The sequence below is a fragment of the Chinchilla lanigera genome, unplaced genomic scaffold (genome assembly GCF_000276665.1).
Source record: "Chinchilla lanigera isolate Chin_1 unplaced genomic scaffold, ChiLan1.0 scaffold00097, whole genome shotgun sequence".
Classification (NCBI taxonomy): domain Eukaryota; kingdom Metazoa; phylum Chordata; class Mammalia; order Rodentia; family Chinchillidae; genus Chinchilla; species Chinchilla lanigera.
In genome coordinates, this window is record NW_004955498.1 from 675,128 (window position 1) to 697,639 (window position 22,512).

The following is a 22,512-nucleotide window of genomic DNA, read 5'->3' on the forward strand; positions in this document are numbered from 1 at the left end:
TCCATTTATTTTTTGCTGGGTATATAAGCCACTTCCAAAATTTAGCTATTATGAATTATGCTGTCATAAACATGGGTATGCATGTATCACTATAATATGATGTCTTTAACATTTTTGGGAAGATACCTAGGAGGGGAATAGCTGGGCCAAATGAAATTTCTAGTTATAGCTTTTTGAGGAATAATGATTTCCATAGTAGCTATACCAATTTACATTCTCACCAATAAAAGAAGGGTTCCTTTTTCCCTGCAACCTTACCAGTGTTTGTTACTATTTGATTTCTTGATGGCAGCCATTCTTTGTGGAGTAACTGGAATCTCAGTGTTGTGTTAATTTGCATTTCTCAAATGACCAGGCATGTTGAACATTACCATGTATTTATTGGACATTAATACTTTTTCTTATGAGAGGTGGGTATTTATTTCAGTTGCACATTTTCAATTGGGCCTTTTAATTTGGGGGTGTCTAAGTTTTGAGTTCTTTATATACTCAAGATATTATTCCTTTGTCCAAGGAATAACTGGCAAAAATTTTTCTTTCCGTCTGCAGGTTGTCTTTTCACTCTATTGGTCATTTTCTTTGCTATGCATAAGCTTTTAATTTGACAAGATCTCATTTGTTGATTTTTGGTATCATTTCTTGTGCAGTTGGGGGTTCTATTCAGAATGTCCTTGCCTATGCCTGTGTCTTTGAGAGTATTACCTACTTTGTCTTCTAGCAGGTTAAGTGCTTCTGTTTTAATATTTAAATCTTTGATGTATTTTGATTTTAGTTTATTATTTCAGTCTTCTGCATGTGGATAGCCGGTTTTCCCAGCACGATTTGGCAAGGAGCCTATCTACTCCAGCAAAAGTTTTTGACCTCCTTGTTAAAGAACAGGTAGCTGAATGTATCTGGAGTTGTTTCTACATCTTCTATTCTAAGCTATTGTTCCAGTATTTTTTTGCCAATACTATGCGGTTTTTATCACTGTAGCTTTGTAATATGCCTTGAAGTCTTGGATTGTGATGCCTCCTGCCTTGATCTTTTTGCAGAGAATTGCTTTTGCTCTTCTAGGTCTTTTTTTGTTCCGTATGAATTTTAGTATATTTCTCTAGGTATGTGAAGAATGCTTTTGGTATTTTTATTGGGATCACATTAAATCCATGTATCAGCTTTTGAAGTATGGCCATTTTGACTATATTAGTTCTGCCTATCCAAGAACACAGGATATCTTTCCGTTTTCTGGTATCCTCTTTCATCTTCTTTTTCAGAGTACTGTAGTTTTCATTGTAAAGGTCTTTCATTTCCTTGGGCAGATTGATTCCTATGTATTTAATTTTTCTGGATATGTTGGGAAAGGTGTTACTTCCCTAATTTCTTTCTTGGTGAATTTTATTTATGTACAGAAACACCATTGATTTGTGTATGTTCACTTTGTATTCTGCTATACTACTGAATTGGTTATTAATTCTAGGAGTAACTGGGTGGAGTTTTTGGTCTTCTATATAGAGGATCATGTCATCTGCAAATAATGATAATTTAGCTTCTTTTCCTATACATAGCCATTTAATTTGTTTCTCTTGCCTGATTGATCTGGCTAATATTTTGAGAAATATGTTGGACAAGAGTACTAATAGTGGACATACTTATTTTGTTCCTGATTTGAGAGGGAAACTTTCAGCTTTTCCACATTTAGTATGGTGTTTCCTATTAGTTTGTCAGAATTGGCTTTTATCAGATAGAGATAAGGTCCTTCAATAGCTATTTCCTTCAGGGTTTTTTTTAAATCATGAATGGATGTTGGATTTTCTCAAAGGCTTTGCCTGTGTCTATTGAGATGATCATGTGATTTTTGTCCTTGCTTCTGTTTATGTGCTGTATTACATTTATTGATTTGCATATATTGAACCATACCTGAATTCATGAAATGAATCCTACTAGGTCACAATATATGATCTTTTTGATGATTTGCTGCATTCTCTTTGCCAGTATCTTATTGAGGACTTTTGAGTCTATATTCATTGAAGAGATTGGCCTGTAGTTCTTTTTTTTTTTTTGGTTGAGTTCTTTTCTGGTTGCTTTGGTTACTTTTCTCTCATTGCTGAGACAAAATACCTGATGCCAAAAATTAAGGAAGGAAAGATTTATTCAGCTTACAGTTTGTGGAGGTTTCAGTCTATACTTGGCTGGCTCCAAGGCAGAGTGGCACATGGCAGAGGGCAAATGTTCATGGCCACTGAAGATAGCAAAGGCAACAGGAGCAAAAGGGAGGAGTGGCTGCAAGCAGCCTCTTCCTCTCTCTTACATATGTAAACTATCCACCCCAGGGCAAGTGTAGCTCTCATATCCACAATCAATCAGACTCTGTGACCACATGAGGCTTTGGGGGACACCCAGACACCCAACCATAACACTGGTTTTAGAATCAGTGTCACATTAGCTTCTAGAATGCCTTGGAGTACTCCTTCCTTTCAGATTTTGTTCAAGAGTAGAGGAGTATTGGCATTAGACTATGTCTATAGTTCTTTTACAAATCCATTGGGATACAGCTTTTTCTTAGGTGGTAATTTTTTTGTACTTCATCAATTTCATTGCTTAGTATTGGATTGTTCAAAAATTTTGCATCTTCTTTGTTCAGCTTTGGTACATAGGAATGTACATAGGAATCCATTGTTTTTTTCTGAATTTCTGTTTGATTAAGAGCGCAGGTATCAAACTAATAACCAGTGATCTGGCTTTTAGCAGAGTACATTGTGATTTCACCTTTTTTCATATCTAACTTCTTTGATTTGGGTGTTTAATTTCCTTTTTTGGTTAAGATTGGCTAGGGGTCTGTTTATTTTCTTTATTCTTTCAAAGAACTAACTTTTTGATTCACTGCTTCTTTTTATTGATTTTTTGTGTCAATTTCATTAACTTATGCTCTGATTTTTTTTTTTTTTTTTTTTTTTTTTTTTTTGGTTTTTCTCTGGTACCAGGAACCGAACTCACGACCTTGCGCTTGCCAGGCAGGCGCTTTGCCGCTGAGCTAAATCCCCAGCCCCCTTATGCTCTGATTTTTATAATTTCCTTCCTTGCATTAGATTTCAATTTAGAATGTTCTTGTTTTTCTAGGACCTTGACATGAATCATTAGGTTATTTATTTGAGCTCAGTCTCTTTTTTTAAGCATTCACAGCTACAGTGTTTCCCCCCAAGTAAGATTAGATCTTATATTAATTTTTGCTCAAAAAGACACAATAGGGCTCATTTTCAGGGGATATGTTATTTTTTCGTGTACAACAATCTGTATTTACTCACTTGTTCATGTATAAAAATCCACATTTATTCAAACAGAGTCATGTCATTTTCTTTGGGAACTTCATCATAACCTTCCAAACCCAGAATTCTGGCCTGAATTTCTTGTGACTCCATTTCTTATAGAACCATTGGCCCCAATCTCTCATGTCCAGCAATAGAGCTTTTCTTGTCCATGTAACCTGCTTGTAGTACACTGGCAACACAGCTATCAGTGATTTTATCCCATGAATTCTTCACCTAAGTCGCAACTTCTTGTAGGTCAGGCTTCACAAAGTTTCTATTAAATCAAATGGTAATTGAAGACTTCTAGGAAAGAAGTGGCAACAAAAAGAGTGGCAGTTAATAATGATTGTCCACGCAAAAGTGACAAAAAATTATAGGCACCAAAATTCAGAAAACATTTCTTTATTTCACATGGTGTATTAGAAAATGTCTATATTACAACATGTGACATATTAAATTATGAAGATTCATATTAGACACAACTACATCTGTTCATTATCAGGTGTACATGTTATTCACAAGTTGTGTCTATAGGGCAATTGGTCATTTGGCAGTAATGCTTGAGTTTGTCTCTTTTCATAGGCATTTACTTCTCATCCAAAGGTGCCCACTTAGGTATTTACAGATAGTTTATTATAGTTTATATTATCATTTATTTTAAGTATCAATGTTAATAATATTTATTTACTTATGTATTAATATTTTAAAAAATAATTCAATATGTCCATTATGTGTTTCAACAGATGTACTAAATGAGTCCATCAGGCTGATGATCTTAACTGGGGTTATTTTGGGGGTAGGGCTTATATTATGAGCATCCCCAAAAATCATATTTTCTGGTTATATCTTATTTTCATAGAAATATGGTATAAACTTCCCTCTTAGAACAGCTTTCATTATGACCTATAGATTCTGATAAGCTATACCATCATTATCATTTGATTCTAGAAACTGTCTAAATTTCTTCCTTGCTTTCTTTCTCAATTCATTGATTATTCCAGAAGGTATTACTTAATTTCCATGTTATTGTATAATTTTTGTGTTTTCTTTACCCATTGAATTCTAGTTTCATTGCACTATGATCTGATAATATGGGTAGAATAATTTCAATTCTTTTGCATTTACTTAAACATGTTTTATTAGCTAGTGTGTGGTCTATTTTGGAAAAAGTCCCATGTGCTGCTGAGAAGAATGTGTATTCTGTTGTTGGGTAGAACACTCTGCTTATTTGGGGGGTAGGGTATATATTAAGTACATTTGTGTGAAGGTATAGTTTAACTTAGACATTTCTTTGTTGATTTTTTTGTTTAGTTGATCTTTCTGTTTGTGACAGTAGAATATTGAGGTCCTCCATTCCAATTGTATTGGTGTTTATCTGATTTTTTCTTGTCCTTTAGTGTTTGTTTTATGAAGGTAGGTTTACCTGTGTTTGGTGCATATATGTTTATAATTGTTTTCCTGCTGAAGTGTTCCCTTAAGCAATATTTAGTGACCTTTTTGTTTCTGCTGAACAGTTTTATCTTGAAATCCAATGCCTCTGAAATTAGGATAGTCATTCCTGCTCTTTTCACGTTCCCATTGCATGGAATATTGCTTTCCATCCTTTGATTCTTTTTTTTTTTTTTGGTTTTTCTCCAGTACCGGGAACCGAACTCACGACCTTGCGCTTGCCAGGCAGGCGCTTTTGCCGCTGAGCTAAATCCCCAGCCCCTGAGCTAAATCCCCAGCCCCCATCCTTTGATTCTTAATCTGTGAATTTCTTATTGAATTAAATGTGATTTTGTACATGCATATCATTGGATTTTATTTCTTGAACCATTCTGCCAATCTGTCTTTTGACAGGGAGACTTCCTAGTACATGCACACTGAAAAGTTTTGACTTACTCTTTTCATTGCATTATTTTCTTCTTGCTGATTTCCTTATTTTTATCTTCTGCTTAACTTTTTCCTCTGCCAGGTATATTCATTCTGTTTGACTTATTCACGTTGTTCTTTCACTGTCTCTTTCTAGCACATCCTTGAGAAATTTTTGTAATGCTGGTTTTGTGGTCATGAATTTCTTGAGGTTCTCTTTGTCAAGGAAATATCTTATTTCTCCATCAATTTTGAAGGAAAATTTTGCATAATATATAAGTCTGGGCTGGAAGTTGTTATCTTTTAAGGTTTGAAACACTTTATCCCATGCCCTCCTTTTACTTTAAAGTTTGTGTTTTGTAGTCTGATGTAAATCTAATGGGGTTACCTTAATAAGTGATTCATTGCTTTTCTCTAACAGGTTTTAAGATTTTGCCCCTGTGTTGGACTTCTGGTATTGTGACTATAATGTGACATGGAGCGGTGTTCTTTTTTTTTAATATGGAGATATTTATTTATTGATGTAGCTCAGTGGCATAAGCACCTGGCTGGAGCAGTTTTCTCGATCATGGCTACTTTGGGTTCTATGTACCTCACTTATCTTTATGTTTATTTTCTTTTCTTATATTTGGGATGTTTTCTGCTATTATTTTTATTAACATATTTTTATACCATCTATGCTGTCTTCTAATCTTCTTTCCATCATTTACCACTGGTGAATCCATTTTCACATTCTCTTGTTTTTTTTTTTTTAAGGTATCTTTGTGTAGTTAGTCTTTGAAAGCATCCTTATCTTCCAATTCTGAAATTCTCTCCTTACATTGGTCATATCTGCTACCCGTACTTTCAACATAATTTTTAATCTCTTGGATTTATTTTTGAAACCTTTTCATGGACTCTAATTGTTAAACTAGTCATTCATTTTTGTGTAAATTTATTTAGCTCAGCTAAATTTCTATTAGTGTCTTCTGAAAGCTCCCTGATAATTTTATTTATTACTTCCATTACTTGTGTAACTCTATCACTTGTGATCCTACTGAACACCACTTTCCTCTGATTTTTAATCTCCTCTGTCATCATTTCAAATAATTTGGGTGTGTGGCTTTTGCTATTCTCCCCCTCCTTGACCCCTGGATTAGCTTTGTGGAAATTGAAAGTATTGGGAGGCATTTTGTTTCCTTATCTTCTCATGTTTCTATTGTTTGTTTTGTGTTGAGGATTGGGAGTGTTTATAGTGGAAAGAGTTTGTTGCTGGCATGGATATCTCTTTAGTTAGCCTACTTTTCAGTGTTACACTTTGTATTTGGCTAACTGTGTTCTTTTATCTCTGCCCCAAGATCTGACCACCTCTGTTAATTTCAGAGGGGAGGATGCAGTGCAATTGGCCCAACACCCAGTTCTCTGGGAATGGACCACAATATTGCTATTGTCACAAAGGCAATCTTGGTGTTGGCATACAAAGAAAACTCATTAATTTCAATGATTATGCAATCCTGGCAATTTCAAGCAAATCAACAACAGTTATATCACACAAGATAAATACAATATTGACATACCATAAAAACAAACATTGTACCACATTAATCATAGAAAAGAAATCCACAATTATAATGTAAACTTTAAGACTACCCAGATAGCGATATACAGCTAATATGTACTAAATACAACAACTACACCTATACTAATGGTAGAAAAGAATTCAACAGTAATAATACAGATTTACTTAACTCTTTAAGGATTAGTAAAGCTTAATGGTTATACTACTAAAAATGTAGGGCTGTAGGAACAGGAGAATGCTAAAAGAAAAATTTGAAAACTTAAACTATAGGAAAGGAGAAGGATGAGAGAGAAATGAGAAAAGTTATCCTATTAGGGAGTAAAAGGATATTTATATAACTGCATAAAGGTAACAGAAAAAAACAAGAAATAGAAGGTAAAAGAAGAAAGATGTAAGAAAAAGAAATAATGTGGAGAATACAAATGAGAAACATTAAAAGGAAAAAGAGGGAAAAGAAGAAAAAGGAAAGAAGTAATAAAAAGGAATAACAGAATAAAAAAGAAAGGGATGAAGGAAAATTCCTCAAATGCCAATAAACTCGTGAAGAAGAAGAAGGAAAGGGCCCTCCAAAAAAGTCCAAAACTATTTTTCTAGGTTTGTGAATGAGTGGTTTCCTCCTGGCACCCACAAATTTGGAGCTTAGCAATTCAGTTTTCTCCACCTACCATTAATGTCTGGTTTTTTAGGTGCCTCCCCGGCATTCTAGAGACCTCCCTGTTTATCTAGGCTGTGGAAATGTCCAATTCAAGATATGTCTCCACTCATGTCAGTAGACAAGAAAGACAGTGAGACCCCAGTTCTATGCCAAATGTAGGCAGTAGAGCACAGTAAGGTGAGAGCTCCGGTACTCTATGCAAATACTTTCTAATTACGAACAACTCAAGCTGGGCCTAGCCATAAGATGCAGGGCTTGTAACCTTCCTAACCTGAGCTCATACCCATCAGGGGGTCTTTTCCAGCTTGCTACCTGTCTTTCACTATCCTCTGGGGCTCTCTCTCACTTAGCCCCTATGGGAGGACAACACTGGGACCCCTGAAGTCAAGCTGTCCTGGATTCAGAATCCCAGATTCAAGTGCACTCAACCCTTTCCTGAAATGGTGTCCATTCCTGAGCTCTATCCAGCAAGATAGCATGCACCTACACTGGGATCCCTTTCTGGCTGTTGCCTGCTGGGTGGAAGGACTCCTGTCAGAGGAAAACCCTGTTATGTTCCCTGCACATTACAGCTGCCAGCCCAGTGCACCACTGCTGCTTCTCCTTGATGCCTCCTGGAACCCCCAGGGCCCACCTTGCTTAAGCAGAGTCAGATTCTCTTGCCTGCAAGCTTTGAGTCGGGACCCAGGAACTGGGGAGAAAGTCCAGGCTTTTCATTCCCTTCTTTGCTTTGTAGTCCATCTCTTCAACTTCTCCGTAGCTTTTAATTTTCCTGTCAGTTCCTTCCCTAATCCTGGGGATCTACTTCCCTCTCTCTTTTTTTTCTTCCTTAAATTGCTATTTTTGCAATGTCTGGATTCTAAATCTCCAAGAAGCTGAATTGCTGCCATTCACCACTCCACCATTTCAAAAATCCCTGGAGGGAGACTTCCCATTTATACATATGAATGAGATTGTGTATATGAAAGTGTTTTTGCAAACTGGAAAATATATTTAATTGAAATAAATGCTAAATAATATTTTGCAATGTGTGTTTCAAATGTGAAGGGACAGCTTCAGAAATGTTATCGTACCTTATGAGTTAAGTAGTTATGTAAATGGTATCATCTTGCATGTACAATTTTACAACTTGCCTTATTCACTCACCACTGTTTTTGAGATTTATTTCTATTGACACATATAAATATGACCTATTTCTCTTAATATCTGTATGGTGTTCTATGATGTGTATAAACCAGAGTTTTAGTTATCCATTCCCCTACTGATAGGGAATTAGGTTGTATTCCCTTTCTTTTTCTGCTATTGCAAATGGTACTGCAACAAATAGTACTATAATTTACATGTTCATGTGTATGAACATTTCCCTGCAATAGATATCCAGAAATGGTCACAGCAGAGTGGTTATTCTTGGAAGGGAAAGGCAGAGGACGGATGGGAGTGTTTGGAGCATGAGCTATAACATTTTATTTCTTAAATAACTGAGAAAACTCAGAATCACATAGGCAAAATGTTAACATCTGTTAAATATGAGTAGTGAGTGCAAGGGTAAAGCTATTTTCTGTATGATATAAATATTTCACAAATGATAATTAAAATATTCTGTTATGTAACTAAAAGATAAGTCAAGGAATTCAGCATACCACCCCCAGTGTCTGACCACTTCTCTCTCAGATAAAATGGAAAAGTGTAGGAGTTTTCTTCCTTTTAGACCAGCTCCAAGTCACTTCCTGAGGTGCCATATCCCTCTGTGGATCAAAACAGGGGACATGCTTTTCTAGACCAGAGTGAAATGTACTAGTCCCCTATTCCTCAGCCCCTCATCAAGCAGAGATTTGCTGTATAAATCTCTGTTTAATCATATTTCTGTCTCTGACAGAAATGACGATGCAGTTGAAGATCTTGTGACATGAGTGGTTTAAGTAGAGACATGGAATTTCTCAAGCTAAAAAAAACTGGTTTTTTTTTTCCCCATTGCTGGTTTCTTGACAATGGTAGTGACAAATCACATGAGGGAGCTTATGGGTAAAGAAAGCTGAGAGAGGAAAAATATTTTGTCCTAGAAGAGGGCACCCAACCTGTCAAAATCCTATCTACTACTTTTCTCAGGCCACTTGCAATTGTACAGCTGATCTAAAAATAAGATGGGAACAGGGATATCCTGCCAGCTCCCCACTCCCAAACTCAAACTGATTCAAAACAATAGGGAGCTAGGGCTCCAATGCTAAATTTGAGAAAAGACATTTTGCTCTATAAATAGCCTCTGTAAGGCTATTTCACTATTTGGTGTTACTGGCTGGGAGTTATAAGATGCATTACTGAATTCTGAAGCATAGTTATTTGATTAACAAACATGATAATGATAAAAGGTGAGACTCTATAAGCAGGTAACCAAAATCACATCTTGTGCCTAAGCAGAAGGTTTCAAAATATTCAACACTTCATAGCTTCCAAGTATTACCTGATCATTAATTAATTAATATAATCTAGCAAACCGGCAAGCAGTTTATTATGGTTTGCTAACCAGAGCCTAATCAATGCAGAAGCCATTTTACTTCAGATAAAGCCACACTCGTGGAAATTTTCTGCTTTATATTTTACTGCTACATGAATTCACCTCGCCATTGCATTTCACAGATCAGATTAATCTACCAGTATTAATAACAGAAGTTAAATTAAAAAAGGGATCCCAGCCAGTCATTCAAACTAATTAACCAGCAAAGAATTAAAAAGGAGCTTTTCATTTCCTCGTCACATGCAACAGAGAGCTTTGTCCTGTTTGCAAATCTGACCACGTAGGAGAAATTTGCTAAAGTGGCTTTCGCGCGTACAGTGGCATCAGCGGGTCTGGTCACTGCTGTGCCTCTTTGCCAACGACCGCTATTGAACAGTTGCCACCTTCCCTGCTGCTGCTGAGGCTCTGGATTAGATGCAGGGAGGCCAGCAGTCCTCACAACTTCATCTGTTGGCGCGGCAGGCAGGCAGGAGCCAAGCAGCATGGCAGAGGGAGAAACCGTTGAAATCATCAATTTGAAGCCCCTGCTTTGACTCGGTGAGTCTGCAGGGGAGGGGAGTGAACAGGACTCAGAGTCAAAGGGCCAATGATGGCTCCCCAGCAAGAGGAGGAGAATGCCCTTTGAGAGAAGGTTGGGACAGAGCGCAACGTGGATGAAGCTTTATCAACTTGCTGTGCGAACTGAAAAGCACCTAGGACAATGACATATATTTTTATAGTACATACATATTCAGAGCAGAATGAGACCATTCATGGGAATGATACACACCATCTTCAGCACAGTGGCTATTCTAGGAAGGGAAAGGGAGGGGAGAGTTGGGAGGGGTTCGGAGCTTGGGCTGTACCATTTTTATTTCTTAAAAACACAAAAAGCTCAGAAGCACAAAGGCAGAATGTTAACATCTGTTAACTACAGGCATTTTGGGCCAGATAGTACTTCTTTGTTTCTGGGGCTTTCCTGTGTATTCATTATGGGATGTTGCAGAGTATCTCTGGCCCTTACCCATTCGGCCACAGCACAACCCACAGTTAGTATAACAGAGGTGTCTCTAGATACTGCCAAATGTCCCCTGGGTGTGAGGTCACCCTGGTTGGGAATGACAACTGTAGTTTACCAAGGCTCTTGCAGCAGATTGTAGTTCAGATTCTATTGCATCAAATCGGGCCTATTTCATCTCTGTTGTAGGTTGAATTGTGTTTTGTCAAAAACATGTACTGAAGTCCTAACACTCGATACCTAGAATTTAGACCTCATTTGGAAATAAAGTCTTTGCAGATGTCTCAGTTAAGAGGAGGTCACCCTGGTAAAAGCTGGGGCCCTAGTCCAGGACCACTGGTGCCCTGATGAGATGTACTCGTGAGGACAGATACACAGACGGGGAGATGTACCATGAGATGACAGGCGGGGATTGGAATCGCTACCCCAAACCGCAGGCAACACCAGGAGTTAAGACAAAGGCGCACTATAGAAAGTGTCCTGGTAACACCTTGATTTTTCACTCCCAGCCTTCACAACTGTTAAGCACTGCATTTCTGTTGTTGGAGCTTCCCACATTGTGGTACCAGCCCTAGCAAACTAATCCAATCTTTCTGCTAAAGTAGAACTGTTACCAAAGTTATATTGCAGGGAGGGCATGTCCAGGATCAGCATACTGAGCTTCAGGCAGGGATCCAGCCTGCAGGAGAATGCATTAAGCTAACAGGCGTTAGCTCTCTCCCAGCCTAAGGCAGTTTGCTCATCTCTCCTTAAATCAGTTAGTCCCTGCAATAGGGTCAAAGGTTGCTTTGAAGGGGCCACAGATTAAACTGCAAATACTAACAGTAAACTGCACAGTAAACTTCAAAAACTACACAACCATGTGGTGTGTCCTTTCCTGTCCTTCAACGATTCCGCACATCTTGTTTGATTGTTTCATTCAAAAACTGAACTCAGAGGCGGTGGAGAAAGCATCCTACATTAATCTATGAAAAACTAAAATCCACTCACTCTCCTATATTTATGCGTCAGTGGCAAAGTCAGGATGGGGAGCTCCTGGCATATCTCCTATCTTTCAGCTTTCCTTACTGAAAAATGTAGCTCAGAGCAAAAATTGGTTTCATGTGTGATTGTGCAGGCTTTAAGAGACACAAAAGAGAAAGGGAAAGAAGATGAATTGAAAGGGATTGAAAGGGGTGACTGACATTTTATATTTTGTTTATTTAAAAACTTTAAGTCTTTATCATATGGTTGCTCTATTTTTATTTTTTATTTTTTATTTTTTGGTTTTTCTCCGGTACTGGGAACCGGGTTGCTCTATTTTTTTGAGGTACATCCATACTGTTTCCCATAATGGGTGCACCATTTCACATTTCCACCAACAACATAGTAGGGTTTCTTTTCCTCCACAGCCTCACTAACATTTGCTGTCGTGTGACTTATAACAGCCATTCTAAATAGGTGGGAAATGGTATCTCACTCTGTTTGTACGTGTATTTCACCAATAATTAGTGGTGTTGAGCATCTTTTCATATACCTGTTGGTCTTTTGTATGTCATTTTAGGAAAACTACCTAGTCAGGTCCTTTGTCCATTCTACTCCCACTCCTGGGTTCAGCATATATCTGTTATACCTTATATCTAGATGTCCCCCAAAGCCTCATGTGCTCATAGGTGAGGCTTTTGAGAAGTGACTGGATCACGGGTGTGTGGCCCTGGATTGGTCCACTGATGGATTTATAGTTGGGTGTGATGTTGGGAAGTGCACCCTGGTGGGAAGAGGTGGGCCACTGTGGGTGTGGCCTGGAAGGTGTATATCCCTCCTCCCTCATTCTCTGCTGCTTCCTACCTGCCGTGCCATGAACTCTTTCTCCTCTGTCATACCGAACTCTTTCTGCTCTATCACACCGCCCTCTTTGGAGCCAGAAGAATAGACTGAAACCTCTACAAACGGAACTAAAATAAACTTTCCTCTTTACCTTGAGAGTATTTTTCCAGTCAGGTATTTTGCCCCAGCCATGAGATAGTAACTAAGACAATATCCAAAGGAAGTAAGATCACAATCTCAAAGAGGTATCTGTGCTCCTGTGTTCATTGCAACACTTTTTTTTTTTTTTTACAATAGCCAAGACATGGAAACAGCCTCAGTATCTGGTGATGGATGAATGCCCCAAAGAAAATGTGCTAGATATACACAGTGGAATAGTATTCAGCCATAGAAAGAAGAAAATCCTATCATTTGTGAGAACATGGATGCATTTTCAGGATTCCTCCTAAGATTAGCATAAATTCAGGATTTATGCTAAGTGAAATAAGATAGAGAAAGATAAACACTGCCTTATTTCACATATGGAATCTAAAAATATTCAGCTCATAGAAGGAAAAGTGGAATGGTGCTAGCCTGAGGGTGGGGAATGGAAGATGTTGGTCAGAGGGAAGAAAGTTGCAGTTTAGAGATGAATCAGTTCTAGGGATGTAATTACAGATGGTGCCTAGATTTAATGGTATTGCATGTATAAAATTTGCTAAAATTCCATACGATGAATGTGATCAGTATGTATATCTAGATTGTACCAATAAACTTAATAAAAATAAATAAAATTTACTGAAAAACTAGATCTCAGACTTCAATTGTTCTTAACACATACACACGCACACACACACAGGTAGCTATGTAGAGGAATGGATTTATTAATTAGCTTGATGGTGGTAACCATCTTATGATGTATATGTGTGTTAAAACATCATATTGTACATCTTAAATGCATACAGTACTATTTGTCACTTTTACCTCAGTGAACCTGGCAAAAATTTAAAAAGTATAAAAATTATATGAAACATAAATTTATACACCTTCCAAACTCCTCTAGTCCTGGCTTCAGGATCACTGTAGGGATTGGTAGTTTTCTCAAGTCCCAAGTCTGGGGCAGGTGGAGAGCGAAAGTGGGAAGCTGGCGGGGTTAGGGGTGGAGGCGAGGGTGGAGCTGATAAGCTTTACTGGCCCTGACCCAGCCTGTGGCCAGAGTCCAGCTGCTGTCTTAATTTAACGCTTAGTCTACCTTGGCAGAGTTAGTGAGCCACACAGCCAAATTTGCTGTTTCCAAATAGAATATAAGTAGCTATGGGAGTGATTATGGCAAACATCTTTCCTTTGTTCTGTCAAAAATTTGGATGTGGGGACGTATAACACATAGCATTTCATACATATATGCTTTTGACATACCAGGAGCCTCACAGTCTAGCCTCATGGAATTCTGGCCACTGTCCTTGGGAGGTGAATATTATTCGACCTGTTTTCAGATGATATAACTGAGCTTTGGAGATCTACAGAAGTTTTCTTGTAAAGGGGTTTGTTGAAGTTTGCATAATTACAGGGAATGAAGGCCAATTTGAGTTTAGTCCTACTAAGATCAAGGAGCAAACTCTTCCCATGGCCCACACAGTGTTGACAGTTGCCATGGTGTGCTGAGTAGAGGTCCTGGAGAGCTTGGATTAGTAGACCAAACAAGGGTCCTGCCAAATATGTCTATGCCCTAAACCCAAGAACGTGTAGATGTGTTACCTTATATGGTATTAGAGGTTGAATTGTATTCTCCTCAGAGATATGTTGGGGTCCTAACCCAGGTGCTTCAGAATGTGAACTTAATTAGGAGTGAGTTGTAGATACAGCTAAATTCAGATGAGCTCATCCTGGTGTGAGCTGGGCCATTAACCCAACAGGTTTGGTGTCTTTCTGAGAAGAAGAAAATTTGGGCCTAGGGAAAATAGAAAGGGGATCGCCATGCGATGAGGGCAGAGGTTGAAGTGCAGCAACAGCAAGCTGAGGAACATCTGTGGCTATAAGTACCAGGGAGAAGGAAGGAGAAAGCCTCACCTAAAACCTTTGGAAGGAACAGATCCCTGCTGACACACTGATTTTGGACTTTCAGCCTTAGAACTGAGAGAATATATTTTGATTATTTTAAACTCCTCTGGCATTGTTCTAAACTTACTAGCATGTTATGGGAGCCTGGGAAAACTAATACAGATGGCAAGTGGAACTTCACTGATATGAGGAATGGTTTAAACCTTGAGACAGGAAAATTATCCTTGTTCATCATGGTAGGCTCATTGTAATCACAAGGGCCTTGTAAGAGGGAGGTATAAGAGTGAGAGCCAGAGATTTTAGATGCTATGATGTTGCATTTGAAGATGGAGGAAGATGTTGTGAGCCAAGGAACACAGATTTTCCTCTAAAGCTAGAAAAGACAAAGAAATGGATTTTCCTCTATAGTCTCTAGAAGAAACACAGCCTTGCTCATACCTTGATTTTGGCCCACTGAGACCAATTTTTAACTTCTGGCAGCAAGAACTGTGGGGTAATATATCTGTGTTGTGATTACATGACTAAATAGGTGCTAATTTATTAGAATAGCCATTAAGTGAAGTATACAATAGAAACGTTGGGAGCTTCACCTGTAGCCACCATGTAGCATCCAGCTGCTCCCCAGGATAGAATGAGGACCTATTTTATTACACTCATACTCTCTGGGCATATTTCATGCTATGGTGTGGAATCTGGATTACTCCCCAAAGACTCACATGTTAAGGGTGTGGTTCCTAGCCTGTGAGAGTATTGGGAGGTAGTAGAAGCTTATCCAGAGGTAGGGCCTATGGGAGAAACTTAGGTCATTGGAACCAGGTCCTTGAAGGGAATTTTGGGACTCAAGGCTTTTCTCACTTTGCTTCCTGGCTGCCATGAGGTAAGCAGCCTTCCTCTGCTATGCCCTTCTGTCATGATATTTCTGCCTAGCCATGGGCCTACAGCCATGGAGCCAGCTGACCATGGAGTGAAGCCTCTGAAACCATGATCCAAAATAAAATTTTACTCATTTTAAGTTGATTTTTCTCAGGTATTTTGTCATAGCAAGGGAAAACTGATGAACACTTTCCTATTACAAAGAATCAGATGTTCACATATCAAACAGTCTATATAAAATATATAAAAAGAGAGTACATAGTACAGTGGTACCTTGGTTCTACTTTATTGAGATTATATAATTTTATGTCATGGAACAAACAAGGATGATGCCAATATCTGCCTTTATGTATATCACCCACTAAACTTTTTGTCCTTGATTACCTCTCATGAAGCATCTTCTATGACAGCTGTATTCCAACAGACCTCATGCTATGTGCTCTATACTATCCTATCAAGAATTGTTCCTGGGGCTGGGGATTGACCTCAGCGGCACAGTGCCTGCCTGGCAAGCATGAGGTCGTGAGTTCGATTCCCAGTACTGGAAAAAAACCCAAAACCAAAAACAACAACAACAATAAGAATTGCTCCTTGTTTGCAACCACATGACTCTTTTGAGCCAACCAGCTCATACTTTTTCTAAGGACACAGGAAACATTACTGTTCAAATGCTGTCATGGTGATTCTCTTCTCTGTATCTCTTCACTAACAGTCCTAACCTGAAGGTTGTTATGTAGAGTGCTCTGTTTGGGCCTGAGGTACAAGGACACATTAGTGTGGGTAAACATCAGGTAAAAGATTTGGCATATTCTACAACTAAATCATGTTACCTCATTTGTCAACTACATGGAAATGCATTCGACTTTAGGGTCATGTCATAACTATAAGTGAAAAAGTGATGACCTCAGAATAATGAAACAGGTCATATTGTGCGCACATGATTTAATGGCTTACATCTTGGAGACTTACTTGATTTCACTTAGCTTCAGTTGCTCTGGAAAATGGGGGTTATCAGACAACGGTTTTCTGGGGCCTAAAGCTTATACTGTTTAAGGGCCTCTCTAGAAGAAAAGTCATTTGAGAATCAAAGAAACAATTAGGTAGAAGGTGGAGTATTTGCTTCATTAATGTCCAGATAATCTGACTCCATGGCAATAACTGTTCCTGGGGACTACCTTAGGATTGTGAGGAGCCCAGAAGTAATAGATGTGAGAATGCTTTGTAAACTGTGAAGTGTGATATGACTACAAAAATTGGAACCAACTTGACCATGGGCAATTTGGTATGCTACATAGATTTTTTTTTTTACATACAGAGAACTGTCTGTGGGGAAGTGTAACTTATCTCTTTTCTGAGAAACATTTCATGTAACTCTTGGAATTAATAATTTGAATGTAAAAATCAAATCATTTAAAGGAAAGTTTTGTTGCCAACAGTATAAAAGAAATTGAGCTGAAACCAACAAATCTGCTTATTTAAAAACAGATATAGTGAGAAGGAAAATGGGAAGTGGTGAAAAGGTCATGGTGCCTTTTCTGTATGTAAGAAACCTGGGCATTCTTTCAGCACTGGAATGTGGTGAAGTGAACCTACAATTGAAGGCCAGGGTAATTGAGTTCAAGTCCAAGTCTGTCCTAGCTCACTGTGTAACCTTGAGCTAAAGTTATGGGTTGGCTCTAGAACGTCCCCTCATAGTCTCATATGTTTAGATGTAGAGCTTTGGGAAGATGATTAGATCATGACAGTGTTATAGGTACCAGCTGATTGATCTAATGATGAGTTCATTGTTAAATGTGCTGTTGGATGGGGCCTGGTTGGAAGAGATGTGTCATTAGGGTGTGCCCTTAGAGGGTATATCTCTCTTGGCTCCACCCTTCTCTCCTCTCCTTCCTGGCTAGCATGAGTTGAGCAGCTTTCCTCCACCATGCCTTTCTGCCATGCCATTTGTCTTGAAGCTAGCTGTGAACTGAACCTATTGGAAACTGTCAACCAAAATAGATTGTGCCTCCTTTAAGTTGCAGGTATTTGGTATTTTATCCCAGCCGTGTGGAAGCTAACTAATAGAGTGGTGTATTGTCTGATCTGGGTCTCATTTTCTTACACATATAGTGAAATGGTACTGGGTAGTCCCCACAGTCACTTTCTCATTGGTGTTTAAACATTTTGTAATGATGGCTTGCATTGTTTTGCTATAAGGGATAACTTTTCACTGACAATATAAGGAATACAAAAAAGTAAAAATGTAAGTTAGAAAATCACCTGAAATGCCCAGTACTTCAAGTAACATATGAATATGAGTTGAACATCTCAATTGGCTCTCCTATAGTTGAGAGATGAAGTGACTTCTAAAAATTCCTTATAAAATAGACTCATACCATACATGTTATTTAAAAAATACTGCTATAATTACTTTTACCTGTATTTAACAGAAGGGAGATAAGAACTGAAATAAAACCATCCTAGCTCTGCCGCTAGGTACAGTTAAGTCCCTAATGTTTGGGAGCACATTGGTAAGATGAGTTCACTCATAAGTCTGAAAAACTGAGTCTTATACTGTGTTTTCCCTTTTGTGTCCATACCTATTGCTTTGCGCTTCCTAGCAGTCCTCTCCCCATACCCACTGCTTTTCTTCTTGCTTCTGGACATCCTGGACTGTGATTGAGCACTCTACCGCTGTGCACTATCGCACTGTATGGTAAGCATACGGCAGCTCAAGTATGACAATAGTCAGCAGACATGTGAGCTGTTCCCATTATTTGTTTGCATTTTGAACGTTTGTAATTCAAGGTCTGTTTATATCTGTCAGAGCTTACAATTTAAATATTTTTAAATGGGGGACTTACTTAAAGGAAAAAAAATCTCCCGTGTGAATTTTAATCTACCAGCTCTCATATGTGCTTTCAGGCCAAATTCACTCTGGACGTTAAGTCTGAAAATTTGAAGCAAAGAATTTAATTTAATGTCGCTCCAGTGTGGTAGTACTCCAAGGCAAATGGTAAAACCAAATACAAATCCTCTATGGAGAAAAACCTTGAAGAGTTCTCAAAAAGTTGCCAAAAAAGAGCAGCCTACAGTAAACAAACAAAACAGAACAAAACAACACGACAGGAGAACAAGAAAATCGTACAACACTCAAGGGAACAATACACTGGAGAATAAACTGAAGAAAAGTAAACAGTAGAAACAATCGTAAAAGGTTTTCAGTGTTGCTGGTAACATCATGCTTCATGTGTTCAGGGAAAGAAAACTGAAGATTGAGATGAACAGCAGGGAATAACATACATTTTTAAAAGAATTATGTGAAATTTATATACATTAACATATAATTACTAAAATTCAATATGGCTGTGTTAGTAGATTAGCTGTAGCTGGAAAATAAACACATAAATTCAAAAATAGACTTGAAGAAATTATCCATGATATAGTTCAGAAAGTCAAAAACGGAATAATATAAAAGCAAGATCAAGATACATGGAGGGTTGGATGAGAAGTCTAATGTCAGTGGTGCATGTGTTAGGGAGAAAGGCAATATTTAGAAAGTATCTGGTAAAAATATTTCAAAAGTACTAAAGGAAACTAATTCTTAGATCCCAAAATGAATCCAAAGCAAAAAAAAAATTAAAGCCTCATGTAGAGATATTGCAATGAACTCACAGAACATCTGGATTCAAGGAAAGAGGATATCTTTAGAGGAGACAGAGAAAAGAGATGTCCTCAAAAGGAAACAGCAATGATGAATGCACTTCAATAACAATAGTGGAAATGAGAAGACACTGAAATAATATCTTCATTCAGCTGAGAAAAAAATAATTGTCAACCTAAATTGTACACATAATAAAATATTTCTCAAAACTAAGCCAATTCAAGATATGTTGAAATAGGAAGCCTGGTGACATAGCTCAGTGGCACAGTGCCTGCCTGGCAAGCTCAAGGTCCTGAGTTTGGTTCCTGGTACCAACCAACAAACAAACAAACAAAAATAGATACATTGAAATGAACGATAACTGAATGTCTATGATCAAAACTCTCACCTTTGGAAAATTTCAAAGCAATGATCCCAGCTTAGAGAGTCTAAAATAGTGGTGAACCTATGGGACGTGTACCACAGCTAGCTGACTATTATCACTGAAAGCTCTAAAAGGTTCAACACAACTGGTCTAAAAGATAAGGAACAAGAATAAAGGTGTTGGTTCATATGTGCATAATTCTAAAGTAATAAAAATCTAATTTATGAAGTAAAGATAATCTAGAAGTAAGCTGGACAGTGATATCATATAGCATCTTGAACTGGTCTTAAACTTTGTGTCTCTGCTTTCTAAGCTGAATAGGCAGGAGAGGTGTATCTGAGCTTCAGCTCTGGGCCTCTCTGTGCGCCTGGTGGTTGAAACCATAGGAAACAGGAGACACTCACGCAGCTGGTTGCCTGTGGAACACTAGGCACGGCTCCAAGCTGTGCAGCTGTGCTTATGTTGCAGCTAGTCTAGCGCTCCATCCTGGCACTCTGTAACTATAGCTAAATGGCACAGCAGCTATCAGGCTGGAAGTCTGCCGCAGCCAGATACCAATATCTGATTGCCTTAAGTTGGGGTTGAGGGGGATGAGGGACAGATAGGGCACAAGTCTGATGGCTGCCAGGTCAGTCTAACTCTGAGTTTAGGGTTCTTTCCCAGCATCATGTACTTTCTTTGCTTTTACAGTGAGATTATATTCCCTCCACAACTCTTTGATACAAGATGTTTGGTTAGAGGTTAGCGTTAGGAGCTTTTGTTAGACACTGGTTCCTGGATCACTCTGTCACTTGGCCCTAGTCTATAGCCACCCAAAGAGAATTAACTCAGGATCTCTGAGAAGATGAGGCGGTTTGAGAGCCCATCTTCATGAATTTTAATCTCTTCTGCGTGAGCCTGTGGTGAACTGGGAGAGTTTCCTTACTCGGAGGCATCACTTCAAACACCAGCTCTCAGAGATCTCAGAGCTCTGACTGCCTGGCTTCATCAGACCTTGGAATAACCCAAGACTAGTTACTTAATTTACAAGAGGAAATCCTTTTAAGTTTATGATTCTTTGTGGAAGTAGGTCGGTTATTTGGTGTAACACTAGAGCAGAGGTAAAGTTCTGGGTAGCCTTGAAACTTTTAATAAGGAAGCTGACTTCTGACAGAGAGGATGTTGAGCACCTAATTGGGGTCTTAGGTAGTCAAAATAGCCATGAAAATGTGGTAGTCCTGGCAAGCAAGAACTTGTGCTGGCTTGAGGCAGGAAAGCTGGCTTCAGAAGTTAGAAATAGACCACATGTGGGTTTATTTGCAGGGATTTCAGGAAAGGAGCTCTCCAAGATGCCAGGAATATGACTAGTACACTTTGGAGATAAGTACATTGGCTAGTATCTTTGTATATAAAATAATAGATAGTTGGATGGAAGGAAAGAATTCCAAAAGAGGATTTGCTTATACCACTCAACTTAACACTACACTTTTATACTATGTATAATTTTTTACTTAAAACAGGTCTTTCAGGGCTAGAGGTGCAGGTCAGTGGTAGAGCATTTGCCTAACTGGCAGTTGGGGTTCAATCCCCAGCATTGCCAAAAGAAAAATAAAAGGTCATTTTTACATATTGCTTATTCTTTGAAAACATTCTCCTTGCTGGTTAGTTCGACTCATCATTCTTTTACTCATATCAGATGATGCTTTTCATAAGAAATGTTAGCAAAGCCTCACGTCATCAAGAGATATCCCTTTTCTGTGCTCTCACAGATACCTGCGTGGAAAACTGGTGTAATTTCCTGTTGATTTGCCCACGTGGGTCCCCAGTGCCCTCTGTCGGACACATAGCAGACTTTGCTGATTAATTCACTGGAAGGATGTATTGCTTGTGAGTAAATTTTTTGTGAGGGTTTGTAGGAAAATTTATGTCTGGGTGGAATGCATGATATGCCCTAAAATATGTCGGTAGAGGTATGTTTTAAAAATATCCGTTTTTCAAAAAGGAAAAATGCAAGGGTAATTCAAACAAAAAAATGTCATAGATAAACCACAGAGTCAAGACAGATAAAGTATAATTTTATAATGGGCAGTTCACATTGACCAGAGCAGTGTTTTTTTTTTTTTTTTTTGAGGCAAGTTATATTTAGTGATATATGAGTGTATTTAAAAATTATTAGTTCACATCAGTTATACAAATTAATGGGTTTCATTGTGACTTTTCCATACATGAATAGAATATATAATGTGCTCTAATCATATCTGCCCTCCCTATCGCCATCTTTCACCCTCTTCCCTCACTGTGACCTCATTCCCCACCCCTAATAGTCCCTCTTTTGCTTTCATGTATTCTTTTCCCTTTGTTCCTAGAAAGAAAACATGTGGTACTTGTCTTTCTGAGACTGGGTTATTTTGCATAACGTAATGATCTCTTCTTGAACCCATATTAGCATAGCTGGGGGTTGAGTAGAGAGATAGGAAGATGACAGGTTGGGAAGTAACTGGAATAATTCAGGTTTCAATGAAGCATTCTATATTGCTGAGCCTTACCTTTTAAAATGTTAATCATTTTGGATGGAAATCTTCCTAAAATATATTACACACTCTCTGCTTTCCAAGCGAGAGAGCCCTGAGCACAATGCAGCCTCTCCATGACTCCAAGCTATCGTCCCAAGCATCAAGGATGGCACCGGGTTGTAACGCAGTGCGCTCTCATGGGGCTGGGAGTGTAAAGAGCTTTCTGCCCAATTCGAAATGCACTAGAAGTGCTGTGAATTTTTAGTTTTGTGTTTTCAATTGATAACATTTCTGACTCTCCCTTGACAGCTCCTCTCTCTATTCTAATTGGCTGATTCTAATCTGCAATGGGCTGGAAAACCAGATATAATTGTGTGTAATGTGAGAGCAAATAGAGTATGGGTGAAGTGCACGTCCATGAATAAAGTCTGTAAGCT

General features: G+C 38.4%; 1 protein-coding gene across 1 annotated transcript in view; it reads left to right on the top strand.

The window, feature by feature from the left end:
• LOC102015419 (spermatogenesis-associated protein 7 homolog) overlaps nucleotides 1-22,512 on the top strand; it is a 133,955-nt gene that overhangs the window by 3,964 nt on the left and 107,479 nt on the right. Inside the window, 1 exon segment of the mRNA XM_013505520.1 lies at nucleotides 786-879. Coding sequence (XP_013360974.1) covers nucleotides 786-879 — 94 coding nt within the window.